The sequence below is a fragment of the Ahaetulla prasina genome, chromosome 1 (assembly GCF_028640845.1).
Source record: "Ahaetulla prasina isolate Xishuangbanna chromosome 1, ASM2864084v1, whole genome shotgun sequence".
NCBI lineage: Eukaryota > Metazoa > Chordata > Lepidosauria > Squamata > Colubridae > Ahaetulla > Ahaetulla prasina.
Genome location: NC_080539.1, coordinates 57,919,550 through 57,938,700, shown reverse-complemented (window position 1 = coordinate 57,938,700; position 19,151 = coordinate 57,919,550). Strand labels below are relative to the sequence as shown.

Here is a 19,151-nt window from a genome sequence, read left to right as displayed (position 1 = left end):
TTATCCATTTATTGAATCTGTCCCACAGACCTGGGATAGATAGATGTTGGTGTTGGCAGGATGTAAGCTACACCAAATAAAGCTACCTTTTACAATTGACTAATGGTGACTGATGGTATTCATATGTTTTGGGATTACACCCAAGGCACCTATTACTATTGATACTATCTTTACTTTCTTTGGCCACAAACTTGCAAATACTTCTATTTCAAGTTTTTGTATTTTCTGATTTTCTCCAGTTCTTTCACTTTTGTTCTGCTGTGTCGGGATACTGCCACATCCACTATCTAGCCTTTTTTGTCTTATTGACAGCTGTTAAGTCTGAAGTGTTATGTGGCTGGTATTTGTCTTTGTAAAGTCCCAGAGCACTTTATTTGTCTAAAGTCCCAGAGCACTTTAGTTTCTTCATTACTCTGTCTATTTTGTGGTGCTATCAGTTCTTGCTTGCATGGAAATGGTATTTCTCACAGATATTCCAATGCAATATTGTTGCTACTTTGTCATGCCACTGTTTGTAATCAATGTTTGTGATCTTGCAACAACTAACCACATCATCCACTGTCGAGGATACAATACAGTAAAAACACTGTATTATTTTTAAAAGCTATTTATTAGTCTTTTGAATATCCCAGAAATACTCATAATTTCCCAGAAATCAGAGTTACTGAATATTAAATGAACCCTACAAACCTAAACTTTTTTGCAATCTTGTTTTTCCTCTCACTAAGGTTTTCATGTCCCAGCTAGTGTTAGATCCACATATGTTGGATTTTATGTTCTCTTTGATAGAGTGATTTGAAAATAGAGGCACCCTGTTATTTCCTTAGCAGGAACAGATCATTCTGATAATTCTTACATTGACAGCTGATATAATCTTCAGATAGTGTGGTCTAGTTACTTCAAAAACCTAGATAGCTTCCTGAATGTGCTTGAGGAATTTCGCACATTATTTGTCAGTGATGCTATAAGAATAATAGAATAACAGAGTTGGAAGGGACCTTGGAGGTCTTCTAGTCCAATCCCCTGCTCAGGCAGGAAGCCTTAGAACATTTCCGACAAATGGTTGTCTAATCTCTTTTTAAAAAACTTTCAGTGTTGGAGCATTCACAGCTTCTGGAGGCAAGTTGTTCCACTCATTAATTGTTCTATCAATTCCCTAGCCAGCCCAGAAGTTGATACTAGTCCTTCTTGGCATAACAAAAAATGATGCTTATTCATTTATGAAATGCCTCCCCACAATTCTTTGTGTATCCAAGTTATAGAATAAGAATTACATACTAGGAATCATAAGCATTAAAAATAAGTTATCCAAAATGATGATGTCTTGTATAAATCTACAGAGAGATCACACTTGGAAAAGGTACAGTACTAGATACAACACCATAAAAGGGATGTTGTATATACAAAAATGATGTAGAAAAGAGCAGCCAAGAAGATAGAGGGTTGGAGCAGCTTCTCAAAAAGTAAAGTCAACAAAAAAAATTTGGGGGGGGGAGGGGGTCCACTTAGAGCAAAGCTAGGTAAGAGAGAGAAAAAATCTAGTGGCAGAAAAAGCATGAATGGATATGGGTAAGTTTACGAAGGAGATACAAGAAAAAGAAGAAACAGAATATTACCTATTATGGGAGAAATTGTATAAATTGGTGGAGGAAAAAGAAAAAAGAAAAGGAAAGATTAAATAATGGTTGAAATAGGAGTAGAAATATAAGAACAAATAGAAGGAAACAAAAATTGTTGAAAGGAAATTATGTACATGTTTATGTTTATGTATAAATATAAATAAAATAATTAATATTAGAAATATATGTATAAAAGATACATCAGGATAAGGGAGAAAAATGTATAAGTATTGGTTACCGATGCAAAACTATTGAAAAGAAAAAAGTGTTAAAATTTCTTTTTGTTTTAAAACAAATATTTAATAAAAATATTTTTTTAAAAAAAGCATGAATGGGACAAAAAATGTTAAGATTTTTGTCTCAATTTTGCAACTCATCTGTTGAAACAAAATGCTTGGAGATTAACGACTGATTGAAGGAAATACATCTTTACACAGTTCATAGTTCATCTATGGAGTTAATGGACCACACATATGAATATTGAATACCAATTCATTTGGTTTTTTAAAAAATGAATCTCAAGCAGTGTATCATAAATATTGAACACTGGAAAATGACAGAGGAAAAGAGCTATTTTTCTAAGCTTGCAAGCTCTCTGGTTCTCCAACTGGGGTCTCCAACCTTGGCCACTTTAAAACTAGTGCACTTCAACTCCCAGAATTCCTCAATCAGCTAAGCTAAGTCAGCTAAGTGAAGTGAAGTGAAGTGAAGTGAAGTTAAGCTAAATTAGCTAAACTGGTTGAGGAATTCTGGGAGTTGAAGTCCACAAGTCTTAAAGTGGCCAAGGTTGGAGACCCTGCTCTAGTTTACCTGTTAAACACCCTGTGACAGAGAGTGCTGGATTAGATGAGCTATAAACCTGATTCAGCAGAGGTCTTATTCTGTTATATAGAGGGAAAATAAAATATAAACCAAAGAACTAATGTAAATGTAATCTTAAAAAGATACAAAGGGAGACAATTACATTAAGCTTTAAATGTAAAATAATCACTAAAGCTGTTTACAATAGCCTTTGTTATTATAGTTGTCTTCACTCAACAACCACTCATTCAGTAATTCCTTGAAAGCTCACACTGCTGCAGCATCCAATTTGTGACCTTCTTTGCTGGTTTTGTCACAAGGAAAATCAATGGGAAAGCTAGCAGAAGGTTGCAAATAGTGACCATGTGTCATTATTGCTTATAGACTTACAGTGAATTGCTTAACAATGGCAAGAGAAATGCTGGAATTTCTGTTGCTAAGTGATGCAAGTCACATGATGTTCACACTTTACAACCTCATCACTTAGCGATGGAAACTGCAGTACTAGTGAGGACTACTGAATCAGAATAGAGTTGGAAGGGGCCTTGGAGGTCTTCTAGCCCAGACCCCTTGCCCAAGCAGGAAATCCTGACCTTTACCATTTCAGACAAGTGACTGTCAAGTCCACCTATATAATATTTATCCTAACACTCATATGCTAACCAATAAAAGTAGCAAGACAGGGCATATTAATCTAGACTTAATTCAAAGGTATAGAATTTGTTCTTCTTTAATTTCTCATTCAGTATTTTCATGCTGCTATTTTAAAAGTTGAAAATTAAAGTGGAAAAAAATGGAGAATGAAATATTTTCCCTTGATTCTTACATAAAATGTCTCTGTTGAATTTGTGTTTATTCTTTTCCATCATCTGCTAGTTTGTCTGTGTAGAATTTAAAAATCAGCACTACAAAGTAAAACATCAGTCCCAAAGGAAACCTGTATCACATTAGCTTCAGATCTCCGTTTTATCTACAATCTCCCAATTATAATTGAACATTCTTGCTTTTTATAGTTACTGTGATGCCAAAGTTTAGCATCTAAGGACAAGGATATTCAAAGGCCACAGTTTCATTCTTTTATTCTAAAAAATTGGAGTAGAAACTCCCATTAATGCTTGGATTTGAAAAAGGCAGACTATTCAACAGATATATACATTTCTTTTCTTTTTTGGTGGGGTGGTAACAAATGCTTGTTTATTAAAGATGTTGAGACATTTTTTGTAAGAAAGGCAAATTAAATTTATTGAAAATAATGACAGGCATTCTTAAGTTTATCTAAATCAAGATAAATTTAAGCTGTCTACAGCAATTGTTCTCAACCTAATGTCCTTCAGTTTTGTTACAATTGTGGCATCTGTAGTACAAGTTATCTGAGACGCACAGGCTGAGGAAGGCTATCTTTTTCCTCTAAAATCTATTATCTGAATTACAATATTATTTTTACCTTAAAACATCAGAAAAATATGATCTTGAGAATTGATAAATATATTCAGGGAAACGACAAAACAAAACATGAGATTTTGACTTGCCCAACCTTGTAGTAATGCAAATCAAGACAAGTCCTGGTTATTCACTCCTTAATAATACCAATCTATTTGTGCTATCAAACACATTATATCTCTTTTTTTGTAATGTAACCTGTTATAATCTTTCAGGTGCTATTTCAACGAATTTCTGCTTTATTTTCTTTTGGAGCCCTTGAATTAGTACATTTTTTGATAGCAAATTTATTATGTGTTCAAACTTTCTGGATGTACTAAATATAAATAATTGTATACTCTTACATGCAAAAGACTAATGTTAGCAGTCAAGAATACATTATCCACTTTTTTGGACTTCCGGTGGCTCCGCTGTTCTGATGGTGGTCTTTTTTTAGACCGCCAGCTCCGTGATCTCATAGAGCCGTCCAGACAGCGGAGAGCAGCTGTCTGGCGGCCTGAAATCTTCTCCTCAGGCGAAGAGGGGAAGGAGAGCATTTGGGCTGAAGTTGAGCCCCCCAGAAAGCCCCAGAAATGATTCTGGAGGCTTGAGGGTGAAGCTCCTTCAAAAGCCCGGAACAAGCTCCGGATCCAGAGGCGCCTCTGTTCCAATGAGCAGAGCTAAAGGCAGCGTCCACTCCTGCCATCGATAGGGATCAATGATTGGATTTTAAGGCAGGCGGAACAAAAACAGGAATACCGGCATGTATGTATCAATTGAAACTCCCTAATTAAAGATTTCATTTGAAAAAATAGAGACGAAGAAAAGAAAATGGCGTTTGTGGATTGAAAGCGAAAGTTAAGGAAATGCCTGTTAGTTGTTGGCGTTGATGTTAATTGAAGAGATTATGTTAAAGGAATAAGGATTTGAATAATTTTTTTTAAATTTTTTATTTTTTTATAATTCAAGAGGAGAAGAAACAAGATTATTTTTTTTTATTTTTTTTCCCCTTCCTTTTAAGTGGAAACTGTAAGTGAAGAAAGTGAAAGTTAAAAGATTGTTTTTTAATATTGCTTTGCCTAGAACTTTGCTACTTGCTGGATTTGATTTTTATATGGAGAAATAAAGTGGAACTGGGAAGATTTATAATTGATTTAATAAAAGATTTGACTTTGGTTGAATATAAAACAAAAGTAAAATGGCTTCTGTGAAAGTTTTTAAGGAAGCTGGAGCTTCGTTAGCCCAACTTTATAAATTACAAGACAAATTGAAGGAATTTCTCAAGGCTCAAATGTTGGCTCGGGATAAAAAAATTAAAGAAATTGAGGATAAAATATTGCAAATTAAAGACACTGTTGAAGCTGAGAAAGAAGATATAAGAGAAGATCTGGTGACAGCAATTAAAGCTGTGGCTGAATACATAACAAAATTGGAGGGAAAAGTGAAAGGGATTGATCAAGCTAATTTGAACTTAAAAAGTAAAATAGAAGAATTTCAAATCAAGGTGGAGGATATAAAGCAGTTGGATGATAGATTTGAAGAAATTAATCAAGTAAATTTGGATTTTAAAAACAAAATAGAGGAGCTCCAGATCAAGGCGGAAAGAGCAGAGGATGAACGGGTTTTATTGCAATACAGAGTTATGGAATAAGCATTAAAAGTAAGAGGTTTGAAGGAATATAAACGAGAGGCTCTAAAGAAGATTTTTGCAGAGGTCTTCGAACAGCTGATGGTACAGAGCCCAGTGGATACTGAAATTCAAATTGAAAAAATTTATCGTGTTAATTCATGGGTAGCAAAGCAGAGGCATTTACCAAGAGATATAGTAATTTATTTTACATCTAGGAAGATTAGGAATGAAATTTCGCAAGTTTCTTATAAAAATAGAATTGAAATATTGGGACAAAAAGTATTGGTATTGAAGGAAATTCCTTTTAAAATGTTAAGAAATAGAAAAGAATATACGTTTTTGGTGGACCAGCTTAGAAATCTTCAGATACAGTATAGATGTAATGTACCAGCTGGAATAACAGTAAATTATAAGGGAGTGAAACATTATCTTAACACAGTTTTTAAAGCAAGAAATTTCTGTACTAAAGTATTGAAGGCTGGATGTTTACCATTGTTAGGAAGTAAGAAGGAAGGAGAGGTGGGAATGGTTAAAGAAGGGAAGGAAGTAAAGCGAACACAATTTGAAACTGAGACATTAATGTTGGCAGCAGAATTACAGAAGGTTGTGGGGGAGCATCAAAGAAAGATTGTAACTATTAAGAATAGAGAGTAAGAAGTAAATTGTATGTTAAAAGGAGTATAAATGTTTAGGGAATGAAGAAGAGAAAGGGTTTTAGGAATATTAGTTTTAGGTATATTAACTGAATATAAGTTAAATGTTTAATACCTTAAATTTTGGGTATGTAACTGTAATAATGGTATTTGATGAAATATTTGATAGTTTTGTAACATATAGTGGTGGGAATATAAGTAAGATTTTGAAAATGTTGGATTTATATGATTCAAATGCTGTGGGGATCAAAGCAAGATTGTAATTATTAAGAGTAGAGAAAGAAGTAAATTGTATGTTAAATGGAGTGTAAATGTATAAAGAATGAAGAAGAAAAATGATGTTACGAATATTATTTTTAAGTATGTTAATTGACTAAGGATAGTTTATTAAATGTTTGGTAATTTAAATGTTAGATATGTAATTGTAGTAATGATATTTGACTGATGGAGCAACATCGAAAGATGGAACATTAATTGTGGCATTGATTGGTGAAGATTGGACAGTAAAAACTATGAAATCTGAAAAAATACATAAGTGGAGAAGATGGACTGTAATTTAAAATTGGACTGAAAGAAGAAATCTACGAAGGGAAGACTGTATTTGTATTGATGGAATTATATTTTCTTTCTTCGCTTTTATGGATAAGGGGAGTTAAAGTTTTAGAGAGGGGTGGGAGTCTATGTATGATTAGTTTATTGTTGTTTGTGATTGTTGGTTATAATACCCTGTATTTGCTCTGGGAAGTCCTGGGGGGGGAGGGAGGAAAGGGTTGGAGGAGGAGGGCGGAAGATGGTATATGGATTGATTAAAAATGTACAGGTATGACAGAAGATATGTAACCAAAAAGCAAAAGTATTTGAAATGAAATCGGGGCTGCTCAAATACCACTTCAGACTGTACTGGTGAGAATAAGGGATTGGAAAGGGAGAGGAGGAGAGAGAGGGAGAAGGAAGTAGGATGGAAAGAAGAGAGAAGGATGGAAGAGGGGGAAATGGAGAGGAAGGGGAAGAAGAGAGGAGTGGGGAGGGAGGAGAGGAAGTAGAAAAGGGAAGGAGAGGGAGGATGGGTTAGTAGAAGAAGGTAGAGAAGGGTAGAGGAGAAGGGAAGGTTAAGTTAAGGAAGGAAGTGGTAAACGAGCAGGCCCGAATAGATAATAAATGAAAGTTAAAAGGTGATGGATAAATAACTGTACATTAAATATGATGATAGAAAATGAAATAAAAAGTTTTTTGGGAAAAAAAAGAATATATTATCCACTTTTTGATGAATATTCTAAAAATGGGGAAACTTTGCTTCTAAAAAAATAAAATTCAACTCATAAGCCTTATATGAAGGAGAGAATCTGGAAAACGCAGAATTACTTCATAATTCTTATTTCTTATAAGTGAATTTCTTATAAGTGAAGTTAGAATACAGAATAACATAATTCTAAGGGACTTTGGAGGTCTTCTACTGAAGCAGGAGACATTATGCAATTTCAGACAAATGGTTGTCCAATCTCTTCTGTTTTACTAATTAATTGTTGTAACCGTATCCTTTTTTCTAGGTTGCCTCTCTCCTTGATTAATTTCCAGCCACTGCTTCTTGTCCTGCCTTCAGATGCTTTAGAGAATAGCTTGACACCCCTCCTCTTTTTTGTGGCAGCCCCTTAGATATTAGAAGCATGCTATCCTGACACCCCTGGTCCTTCTTTTCATTAAACTTGACATTCCAGCCCATAGAAACTCAATATTATGCCCTATTTATTTAAATGGGAGGATGAAGCAGGTGATTAACACTCCCACTGAAATTAGTGAAATTAAAATGTTTAAATTTGGTGGCATTGCTCCTAACTAGACTTTATTTCTCATGGATTAACACAAGTTTATTCACTCTACGCATCATGGTAAATTTCCTTCTTACCATGCAGACTCTTGTCAGACCTCAAAGATCATGCAAGCCTGCTATTTGCAAGCAGAGATAGAAAACAATTGTGTTTCATCACCAGCGGAAAATGACACAATAACTAGTCTTTGATGCTGCTAATTCCCAGCAACCCAATGAACTCTAGCTATCTGCAATCCTAAACTCCTTTTAACCATTCCAAGCTGTAAGGAGTGGAATTTTGCCTTTGTAGATTTACCCAGCAAGCTAACAAATGCCACATGTTCTGCTGGGCATTGCTAGCAGCACAACAGGACAATATTCCAACTCCTGGGAGCAAATCCTTGTCCTGGTTCAAGAAGTTCAGGAGTGAGTTGTTAGGACCATTTTGTGTTTTTCTCTTTGGATACAGTAATTTGATTCTGCAGTACTTCAGATTTGCAAAACTGATCTCAGGTCTCTGTAGAACCAAAGAATATTTGGAAGTCCTTTAACTAGCCAGCAACATGAACTCTTCTGACTGGCCAGATTGGGAGAATTAAGTGCATGGGTTTTTTTCCCCCTCGTTCTTGCCTTTTGCTTATCAATTGCTGCCAGAAACTGACACCCTGGCTCAAGGACCAAGGCAGCCCTATTTCCAGCTCAGTTTTTCTTTTGCCATTATTGTTGATAAAATGAAATATTTTCAGCGATTAGAAATAGCGTTTCAGAACAAATAGCTTAAACCTGGTCATGACAACTATAGTTATTTAATTTTTTTAAAGAGTTGTTGAAAGATTAAAAATTATTAATGTAACAAAAAACAAGTGCATATCATTGAAAGAGAAAAAATTAACTAATACAATTGTACAATATGTATCTAGTAAACATGCTTCTGTATAATCGTATTACACTGGGTGTTAGAAAGGTTTGACATACTTTTTCTTTTCATGCAACATGCATTGTTAAACTTTCTTATTCCTACAAAGCAGTGGTGGGATTCAAATTCTTTTACTAGCAGTTCTGTCCGCATGGTTTGGTGGACGTGGCATGGCATGGCATGGCATGGCTTGGTGGGCATGGCTTGGTGGGTATGGCAGGGGAAGGATACTGTAAAATCTCCATTCCCTTCCCATTCCAAGGGAAGGTTACTGCAAAATCCCTATTTCCTCCTGTTCAGCTGGGACTCAGAAGGCAGAGAATAGATGGGGGTGGGGCCATATTTACTGGTTTTCCGAACTAATAAAAATCTCCGCTATTGGTTCTGCAGAACTGGTCAGAACCTGCTGAATACCACCTTTGCTACACAGCCTTCCAGGGAACAGGGAGAGATTGTGTATTACGTAGTTAATGTCTAGCTGAAAAGAGCATTTCAACACAGACTTTTCTGATTATAATAAAATTCTGTCAGCAATAACAGAGTTAATAGTACAATTCCCCATTGTTCGGCGGAATCAATAAACTACATACAGTAACAAGATAGAAAATGTTTCGACTTCAGAAGAAAAGGCTTATGCCTGCAGGGGACATTCACTGGAGAAAGAAACATTATTTACAATAAAAATTTTGTTCGAGCTCAGAGACCAAGACTTAATCACAAATGTGAATCTACAAGGATTTACGTTAGTCTGCTAAGTGCTAGCTCAAACCTGCCATCAAATATGGCATGTTTTCAGAATGTCAGTAGCTCCTTGCTATCTTTTCACTTAAATAAAACAGTTTTGCTTGACATTATAATATGACACCAAAAGAATGCAGGAGATTTTGATATTTGTATAGGTCAGTTGCTCCCCTTGCACAGAAGCAGGAGCAATCTTAAACAAATATTATTTCATAAAATACCAAAGGCTATTCATGTTATATTCAAAGCAACTGATGCTCGCCATAAGTGACAGTTGAATATAAAAATGGCTCAAGGATAAAATTGGAGGTTACACCATTTTTCTCCTAATCTTGTATCTTCCAGAAATTTTTAATCGGGGACTCCATCATCCACCCCCAGCAGAACCACAAGGTATTGTGAGATGAGTAAATTATATAGAGGATGCCATGAAGGGGAATACAATATAACAGTTATTTTTAAATGACTGTCAATATTGCTTAAGTGAAATAAAAATATTTCTCATGACATTTTATCTGACATTCTGCTCCCTCATAGTTTAGAATTCAATATGACTTTTCCCCATTACCTGGCAATATACATATACATTTCTGAGCTTTTTTATACAGCAATTTCTATAGCTGCAGGTGCATGGAACAGCAATCTGAAAAATACTATGACCAGACATGTATGCATCTTACATGTTACTTTTGTTCACAGAAAATACTTATTAGGAAATGAATAGGACAAATCATGTGAAAATAAAACAATAATGTATTGTAGTGTAAATAATCATAATGATTGGTTTCTGAAAGGAAGATTTTCCATCTCTATCATGTTAATTAGTCTGATCTGCATTTTTGACATAAGGTGTCCGTATATAAAGCTGTGATTCTCAATCTTGGCAACTTTAAAGTGTGTAAACTTTGACACCTGGCTGAGGAATTCGCAGAGTTCAAGTCCACAGATCTTAAAATTGCTAAAGCTGAGAAACTCCGGTGTAGAGTATTAAAAATACAAAGACTTAAGAAGTCATGTCTGAAGATAGCAATTACAATTCAGTTAAAAAAAAACATTTAAGGAGGCAGTATGTATACAATACGGCCATGACCACGGCCCTTTGGAACATCTTCCCCAGTGAGGTAAGATTGGCTCCCACCCGCCTGACCTTCCTCAAGAGCCTCTGCCAGTTGGCCTGGGGTGCCAAGGGGGGGAGCACCATGTTGGAGATGGTTGATGGACTAATAGACCCCCCCCTCGCCCCCTGCACCACTTGTTTCCCCCCTCCTTTTTAATCATAATTTTGTAGTCTTTAAATCATAATTTTTTAGTCCTATGGCTATGATTGCATCTCTTTTAATGTTGTAATCTGCCCAGAGTTTCCTTACAGTGAGATGGGCCACAAATAAATGTAATAATACAGTATATATTTTAGGCTGAGGAAAATATAACCTTCAAAAATAATTTTACGGAAAACAGTAGAATGACTGAATTCATAGAACTGTACAGTCAAAACCAAATGCCAGTTGTAAATGCCAGTCATCAATGGCAGCACTCTAAAACAACATCAGTGTACAGTTTTGAAATTCTCTGACAAGTTGAACACTTTGTTTTAATATTTCAAACAAGTGTATTTTGGGTATTTGATTGTTGTTTTTAAAATCATTTTGATACATCCACTTCAGTTAAAGAAATATTTATTCTAGTTCCGAAATGAATTAGTATACAGGAACAGAATCAATGTCATTTATAATAAAAATTCTCCCAGTTCCTCCTTCCAATAGTTGGCTTACATACATTTCTTTTCTTTTTTTGTGGGCTGGTTAAAAATGGTTGTTTATTAAAGATATTGAGACTCATTTTTTAAGAAGGGAAGATTAGGGTAATTGAAAATAATAAAGGGCATGCGTAAGTTTATGAACTTCTCAATCAAAACAAATTTAAACTATCTTTGACAACTTTTCCCAACCTAATGTCCTTCAATTTTATCACAATTGTGGCAATTGTAATACAAGATATCTGAGGTGCACAGGCTGTGAAAGATTGTCTTACAGGCTCATTACAAAACAATTAAAACATGCTGAATTCTCCCTATGCAACAAGATAATATGATAAATTTTCAACAGTATACAGTATATGCACATTTTCACACAGTTAACAGAATACCTCTTTTTATCCACTATTCCATGTATTTCTACCATATTACAGTTCTCACATAAATACTAATTTGTGTATATATAAGATCTGTTGCAGCTCTTATTTTGCTGCTCAATCCAAAGGCCTCTGGAAGGCAAAATGTGATGAGAATTGGAGGCATGATTAGTCCAATTCACATTTCCTTTCTTAGATAATCTTTGATTGGAGAAAGAGGCGTATCTTCTTAGCCCTTCTACTCTGACTAAAGATAATGTGTGGAACACACCCTCATAGTGACAAACATGGGATGGGATGTATCACGACCACACCCATATCACCTGTCTCTCATTAAATAAGTTTATGTCTGAGAGAAAAGTAAATGATGATGGTATATTTATGTTAAACAGTAAGATATTTAAACAATGTAATCCATTTATAGAATTCAATTTGGTATGGTGCAGCTATCCATATAGTACTTGCATGAAAAATATGTGTACCATATAGTACAGGGGTCTCCAACTTGTCCAACTTTGACAACTTTAAGACTTGTGGACTTCAACTCCCAGAATTCTGGAAGTTGAAGTGTACAAGTCTTAAAGTTGCCAAGGTTGGAGACCCCTGATATAGTAGATAGAATGCTGTTCATAAACTACCCACTACCTAATAAAATACCAAGTGATTTATATTGAGGCTCATTATATTTACATGTTTAACATTTAAAGAAACTTTCCAGCTAGATTAACTTTACAAAGTCCTCAATTAAAATATATGAGAATAAGGGTATGAAATTAAGGCAGTCATTGCTAAACAAACCAAATCTAAACTAAAAACAATCTAAACCCTTGTACTTAAAAGTTTTTGATTATTTATGCTTAATTTGTAAATATGAAAGAAACATATCTAACCAACATTTCCTTACTGAAAATAGGACCTTTAAAAGAGGCAAAGTTCCCAAATAAGAATATATAAACACATACTTTAGCTAAATTTAATTTGGGTCATCAATGTTCAAATAGAATAATAAATTGTGTCCTACCTATGGTGGTAATAACAGTCCCCGCAAAGAAGAATGAACTTCCCAAATCCCAGTGACTGACTTGATTTGGCATATTTCCTTTAGGATTGACTCCTGCATTTATTGCTGCCACAACTTGCTGAAAATTTAAAGACATTTTCTCAGTATTTATGAAATATAAACAAGGATATTAGAACACACTATTCCATACGCTTGTGAAAATAATCTGCCTTTCTGATTTTTTAAAAAAATAGCCAAAAAAGGGGCGGAACATTTTACAGCACATTGAAACTGCTTCAGTTCCAAGAGTCTGTGATCTGAGTATGAAATATAATTAAGTTAAAATTATTGAACTCACTGAGAGATAGCAACTGTTCATGGCTAAGGGTATCCTTGAATTGAATCTCCTGAGTGTTAGTCTTTTATTTTAAGCAATTTAGCACACTGGCGTTTCAATATTGTGTAAGCTTTGGGGGAAAAAAACAAGTAGAATATAAAGATAGGTATATCAATACTTTGAATCAGCAATCATTTTAGGATTAGTAACTCTTAACCTGATCATGAAATCATGGATTAAAAATTAAAATACTGACAAGGGTTTCAATTCTGAAATAGGCAATAAAATCAATAAGCAACTGTATGCTAAATTTTATTCATGCACTGAATTCATGGATAATCATGAATAAAATAACACATTGACTATGATATAATTTATAGAAAAATAAATATTTTTATGTATCAGAAAATCACTTCCCCTACTCAAATTATGAATGTTCAGAGAAAGGTTAATAATTATTAACAATCAGCATAGATGCTGAAGGATTCTATCACAATAAAAATACTTTATTCCACTTAAAAAGCATTCCATTCATTCCCAATAAAATGCTTTATTCCATTTAATAAGCTGTAATAAGCACTGCATTCAATGCAGTTGAAAAGTATTCTAAAAATAGCTTTGACTGACCTACTAACATACATGTTGATACCTACACATCCTGAATAATAGTAGTATTAATAGTAATAATAGTAGTAGTATTCTAATAATAGAAGTAGTGATAATAAAAGTGGTATGACAGTATCCCCTAATAATTAAAAAATACATTTGAGGACTTATTTTGTTACTGTCGAAGCAGTGTTTCTCAACTTTGTTGACTTTAAGATGTGTGGACTTCAACTCCTAGAATTCCTCTGTCAGCATGCTAGGGGCTAAAATCCACACATTTTGAAGTTGCTAAGGTTGAAAAACACTGTGTTAAAAGATTTAAAACTGCAACCCTTAGCATGTTTACTGACAAGTTCCTTAAAAGAATAAGCTTTAATTCTGGGCTAAGCATTTACAATATTGTTCCAGTAGAAGGGTAGGATGGAAGAACACAGACAGCAATGCCTTTTACTGTTTTATTGTCATATAAGTACTGGTGTTTTCTGCTGATGCAAATCTTTCCTTTGAAAGCAGATATTTTGCAATCTAAAAGTTTTACCTGTTATTTTAATGAATCGGTATTTCCATCTTAGTAAATGCCCTTTTTTATGTTAAATCCCACAGACCTGGTTTTAGCATATTAAAGTAAGTGCACACTAAAATACAATCATGTATTCGTGTTCCTTCTAGAAGATGGCAATGACAAACAACTTTTATACTGTTGAAAGTAAAATCTATGAATATATCATCACCTGGACTTAGGCTCAATCTGAGAAAGTCTCAGCGATTTGTAATCCTAAAATACTAGAATCATACACTGGAAAAGAAGCCACTGTTTAGCTATAATATCTACTCACTTCAGTTGAAATGCTTAACTTCTGAGCACAGACCATATGCACCAGTGGTGGGTTTCAATTTTTTTTACTACCGGTTCTGTCGCCATTGTTTGGTGGGAGTGGCAGGAGAAGGATATGACATGCACTCAAACTTTTGTATAGCCTCACTAGTATTTCTCAACCTTGGCAGCTTGAAAATATGTAGACTTCAACTCAAGCGAGCTGGGAATTCTAGTAGTTAAACTCCATACATTTTCCAGCTACTGAGGTTGAGAAATACAGCTCTGTAGTCTGCCCAAATTACATTGCTAAAATTCAGGAGCATACATAGTAGTGTCTTTCAGAAAAGCGACCATCTTGGCACTATAGTCATAGGTGTGTAGTGGCACTGTAGTATAGGATAACCGTGCATCTTCCTTTATCAGCTGGCAAGTTCACACAGAAAGATGTTAAAGAAAGCAGTCTGGCTTTTCTAAACTGTGCAGAGCACATTAAAGAAGAGAATAGCCTTAACACTGAAGTTTCACAGAAAACTCTCACACACAAATCAGTATAGGATAGTACAAATCATTTTGATTCTCACCACTCACCGGAGCACAAACGGGAGTGATGAGAACCCTACACCACTGGACTGAAAGTTTGCCTACCAATAAAGAAGAGGTGGGGAACATGGCAAGGAACTTGTGGTTATCCTAACTGGGCCTTCATCAACTCCAGAAAAAGATCCAGCAGGAGCTCCTCCATTACAAACAAAGAAGAGAACAACAAATGTGACAACATTGTTATCCCAAAGAGCTGCTGATATAGTTCTACAGAGGAATTATTGAGTCTGTCATCTGCACCTCCCAACTGTCTGGTTTGGCTCTGCAACCCAACAAGACAGACACAGACTTCAGAGGGTAATTAGAACTGCAGAAAAAACAAGTGTTACCAATCTGCCTTCCATCGAGGATCTGTATACTGCATGAGTCAAAAAGAGGGCTGTGAAAATATCTACAGACCCTTCATATCCTGGATATAAATTGTTTTAACTTCTACCCTCAAAAAGAGGCACTGAACACCAAAACAACTAGACACAAGGACAGTTTTTTCCGAATGCCATCACTCTGCTTAACAACTAATTCCCACAACACTGTCAAATAATTTACTAAGACTGTATTACTATTATTATTCTCTTCCTTACTATCTCTTCCAACTTATCATTATAACCATGTTGCTTGTATCTTTCAATTACATTGTTTTTATTTGTTTCCTAGTACGATTTGATAGCTTATTAGTAACCTTGAATATCACTGTCTTGTATCTTTTTATTCTTGATGAATGTATTTTATTCTCCTAATGTACACTGAGAGCATATACACCTACGACAAATTCATGGTGTGTCCAATCACACTTGGCCAATATAGAATTCTATTCTATTCTATTCTATTCTATTCTATTCTATTCTATTCTATTCTATTCTATTCTATTCTAAACATTGCAGGAATATTTGAAAACCTCAGCAGAATTTTCAACCAACACAACATGTAGACTTTAAATCCAAGAATACACTAAGACATAAACTGAGCAATGTGATATATGCAATACAGCGCAGTGAGACATGTGCAGATCTGTACAGTGGTGAAACTAAATAACCACTTCGCAAGAGTAGGGCACAACATTGAAGATCAAAGCCATCAGGACAAGATTCAGCTGTCCATCTGTATGTGCAAGACAATGGTCACTCTTTTGAAGACAGCAAAGTCCACATTTTGGTTTGAAAGAAGAGTAAAAGAGGCCATTTGTGTTAACATTGAGCAGCCCTCTCTCAACAGAGGGAGAGGAATAAGGTACCACCTATCTCCAATCTACAACACAGCTCTTGCAATGGTGCCAAGAAGATTCCACAACCAACTGCACCCTGAGGGCAAAGATAAACCTTGCAAGTGGCCACAAGAGCTCTCACAGAGAGTGTTAATGGACCAGATGACTGCAAATAAATACAACCCTTCCATCCCCCCACTATCCAGTCCAGGGGTCTCCAACCTTGGCAACTTTAAGCCTGGCGGACTTCAACTCCCAGAATTCCCCCAGCCAGCATTCTGGGAGTTAAAGTCCGCCAGGCTTAAAGTTGCCAAGGTTGGAGACCCCTGATCCAGTCTCAACTGTTAGTATCTATCCTCCCCCCACTCCCCCATCACAACTATTCTTCCTCAAGGAAAAAGAAACAGAATAGTTGCCTTTTGACAAAAAAAACACTTTTGAGATGACAACAATGATTACAGTAATTTTCAGATTTGTGCCTATCATCTTAAAATGAAGTTAGATTCTTGCCGTTCTTGTAAGGCTTGTTTAAAAGACAATCAAGGACTGATATGACAAGAAGGGGTGTTTTTTAAGACTTTCATTTTTTGGAGCCACCTGTCCCCAATAAACAGTAGCTCTTCTAGTAGAAACATGAAAAAAATCTAGCTGCAATGATTTAAGGATGGATCAGTCCATCCTCAGGGAGGAGTCACCAGTGTTGGAATGATTTTTCCCCAATCAGCATTTTGTGTTATTATATGTTACTATATTTTTTTAATCAGATTTGGATATTGTACATCACTTACAATCATACTCCGCTGAGATGATAAATAAAACCAGTAAATAAATAAACTCATTGAAGGTTTTTGGGACAGTCTAGTATTATCTTAAAATATAAAACACTTAGAGAAACTAATTAGCAAGGCATTCTATGGACTAGTTTCAGCCAGAGGAGCATAACTTACTTCATAATATTAGGAATGAAAAATGGATAAGAGGATACTTATTCATATGATATGATCATATAAATCTTCCATTTTGCTTCAATTAGATTGTTAATAATACAATATAAAAATCATTACAAGTTAAGGAGGTGAGTTTACATGCTCAAAATTTCAAACTCATTTCTATGAGGAAATGTGAATTTATCAAAACTGAAGCACAGCAAATAAGTTCATGATTCAATATTAGAAAAATAGGACTATTCCAGATTTAGAATCTCAGTAGGTGTCTGCTTTCCATTTGTAAGCAAGGCCTTAATGGACATCACAGATGAAGTGAATAACATTTTCATGCTATCAAAGGTTTATTTTATTTTATTATTTTATTTTATTAAATTTCTATACCGCCCTTCTCCCGAAGGACTCAGGGCGGTGTACAGCCAAAATAAAACACGGAATATATACAATTAAAAGAATTTAAAAAGAACTATTACTATGTGGCCGATTATTAAAACATTTAAAAATTTAAAATATTATTAAAACCCCAATTTAAAACAGCTATTTATGCCAGTCCTGCTTGAATGAATAAATATGTTTTAAGCTCACGACGAAAGGTCCGAAGATCAGGCACTTGACGTAAGCCAGGGGGGAGTTCGTTCCAGAGTGTTGGTGCTCCCACAGAGAAGGCCCTACTCCTGGGGGCCACCAGCCGACATTGTTTGGCGGACGGCACCCTGAGAAGGCCCTCTCTGTGAGAGCGTACGGGTCGGTGGGAGGCATAAGGTAGCAGCAGGCGGTCTCGTAAGTACCCGGGTCCTAAGCCATGGAGCGCTTTAAAGGTGGTAACCAGAATCTTGAAGCGCACCCAAAAGACCACAGGAAGCCAGTGCAGACTATGGAGCAGTGGTGTTACATGGGAGCCACGAACGGCTCCCGTTACCACTCGCGCAGCTGCATTCTGGACTAACTGTAGCCTCCGGGTGCACCTCAAGGGCAGCCCCATGTAGAGAGCATTGCAATAATCCAGCCGAGACGTAACCAGAGCGTGAGTGACCGTGCATAAGGCATCCCGGTCAAGGAAGGGACGCAACTGGCGAACCAAGCAAACTTGGTAAAAGGCCCTCCTGGTGACGGCCGCCAGATGTTCATCGAAGCACAGCCGACCACCCAGGAGGACGCCCAAGTTGCGACCCCCCTCCTTTGGGGCCACTAACTCGCCCCCAACAGTCAGCTGCGGGTGCAGCTGACTGTACCGGGGTGCCGGCATCCACAGCCACTCCGTCTTGGAGGGATTGAGCTTGAGTCTGTTTCTCCCCATCCAGACCCGTACGGCTTCCAGGCACCGGGACAGCACTTCGACCGCTTCGTTGGGGTGGTCCGGGTGGAAAAGTACAGCTGAGTATCATCAGCGACAGATGATAACTCACCCGAAACCACTGATGACCTCACCCAGCGGCTTCATATAGATGTTGAACAGGGTAGGTGTCTGCTTTCCATTTGTAAGCAAGGCCTTAATGGACATCACAGATGAAGTGAATAACATTTTCATGCTATCAAAGGTTAATATTTTTATTGAAAATTAAGCAGAATTAACTTTAATACTTTAATACTTTAAAAAATATCCCAAGTATCCCAAGTCTCTGTTTTAGGTCCAGTAGTCCTCAACATCTTCATCAATGATTTGGATGAGGGGATAGATGGGGAACTCATCAAATTTGCCAATGATCCCAAGCTAGCAGGAATAACCAACACTCCAGAACATAGGGTTAAGATACAGAAGGATCTTGACAGACTTGAACATTGAACACTATCTAACAAAATTAAAGTCAATAGTGAAAAACATAGGCAAGAAAAACCAAATTCATAGGTATAGTATAAGTGGTACCTGGCTCAATAGTAATAACTGTGTGAAGGATCTTGGAGTCCTAGTAGACAACCATTTAAATATGAG

At 36.0% G+C, this 19,151-nt stretch overlaps 1 protein-coding gene across 1 annotated transcript in view; it reads right to left on the bottom strand.

Moving 5' to 3' along the window:
• Positions 1-19,151, bottom strand: part of KCNK2 (potassium two pore domain channel subfamily K member 2) — an 86,669-nt gene that overhangs the window by 47,469 nt on the left and 20,049 nt on the right. Inside the window, exon 2 of the mRNA XM_058165404.1 lies at positions 12,738-12,855. Within this exon, the coding sequence (XP_058021387.1) occupies positions 12,738-12,855 (118 nt within the window). The remainder of the gene's footprint in view (positions 1-12,737; positions 12,856-19,151) is intronic.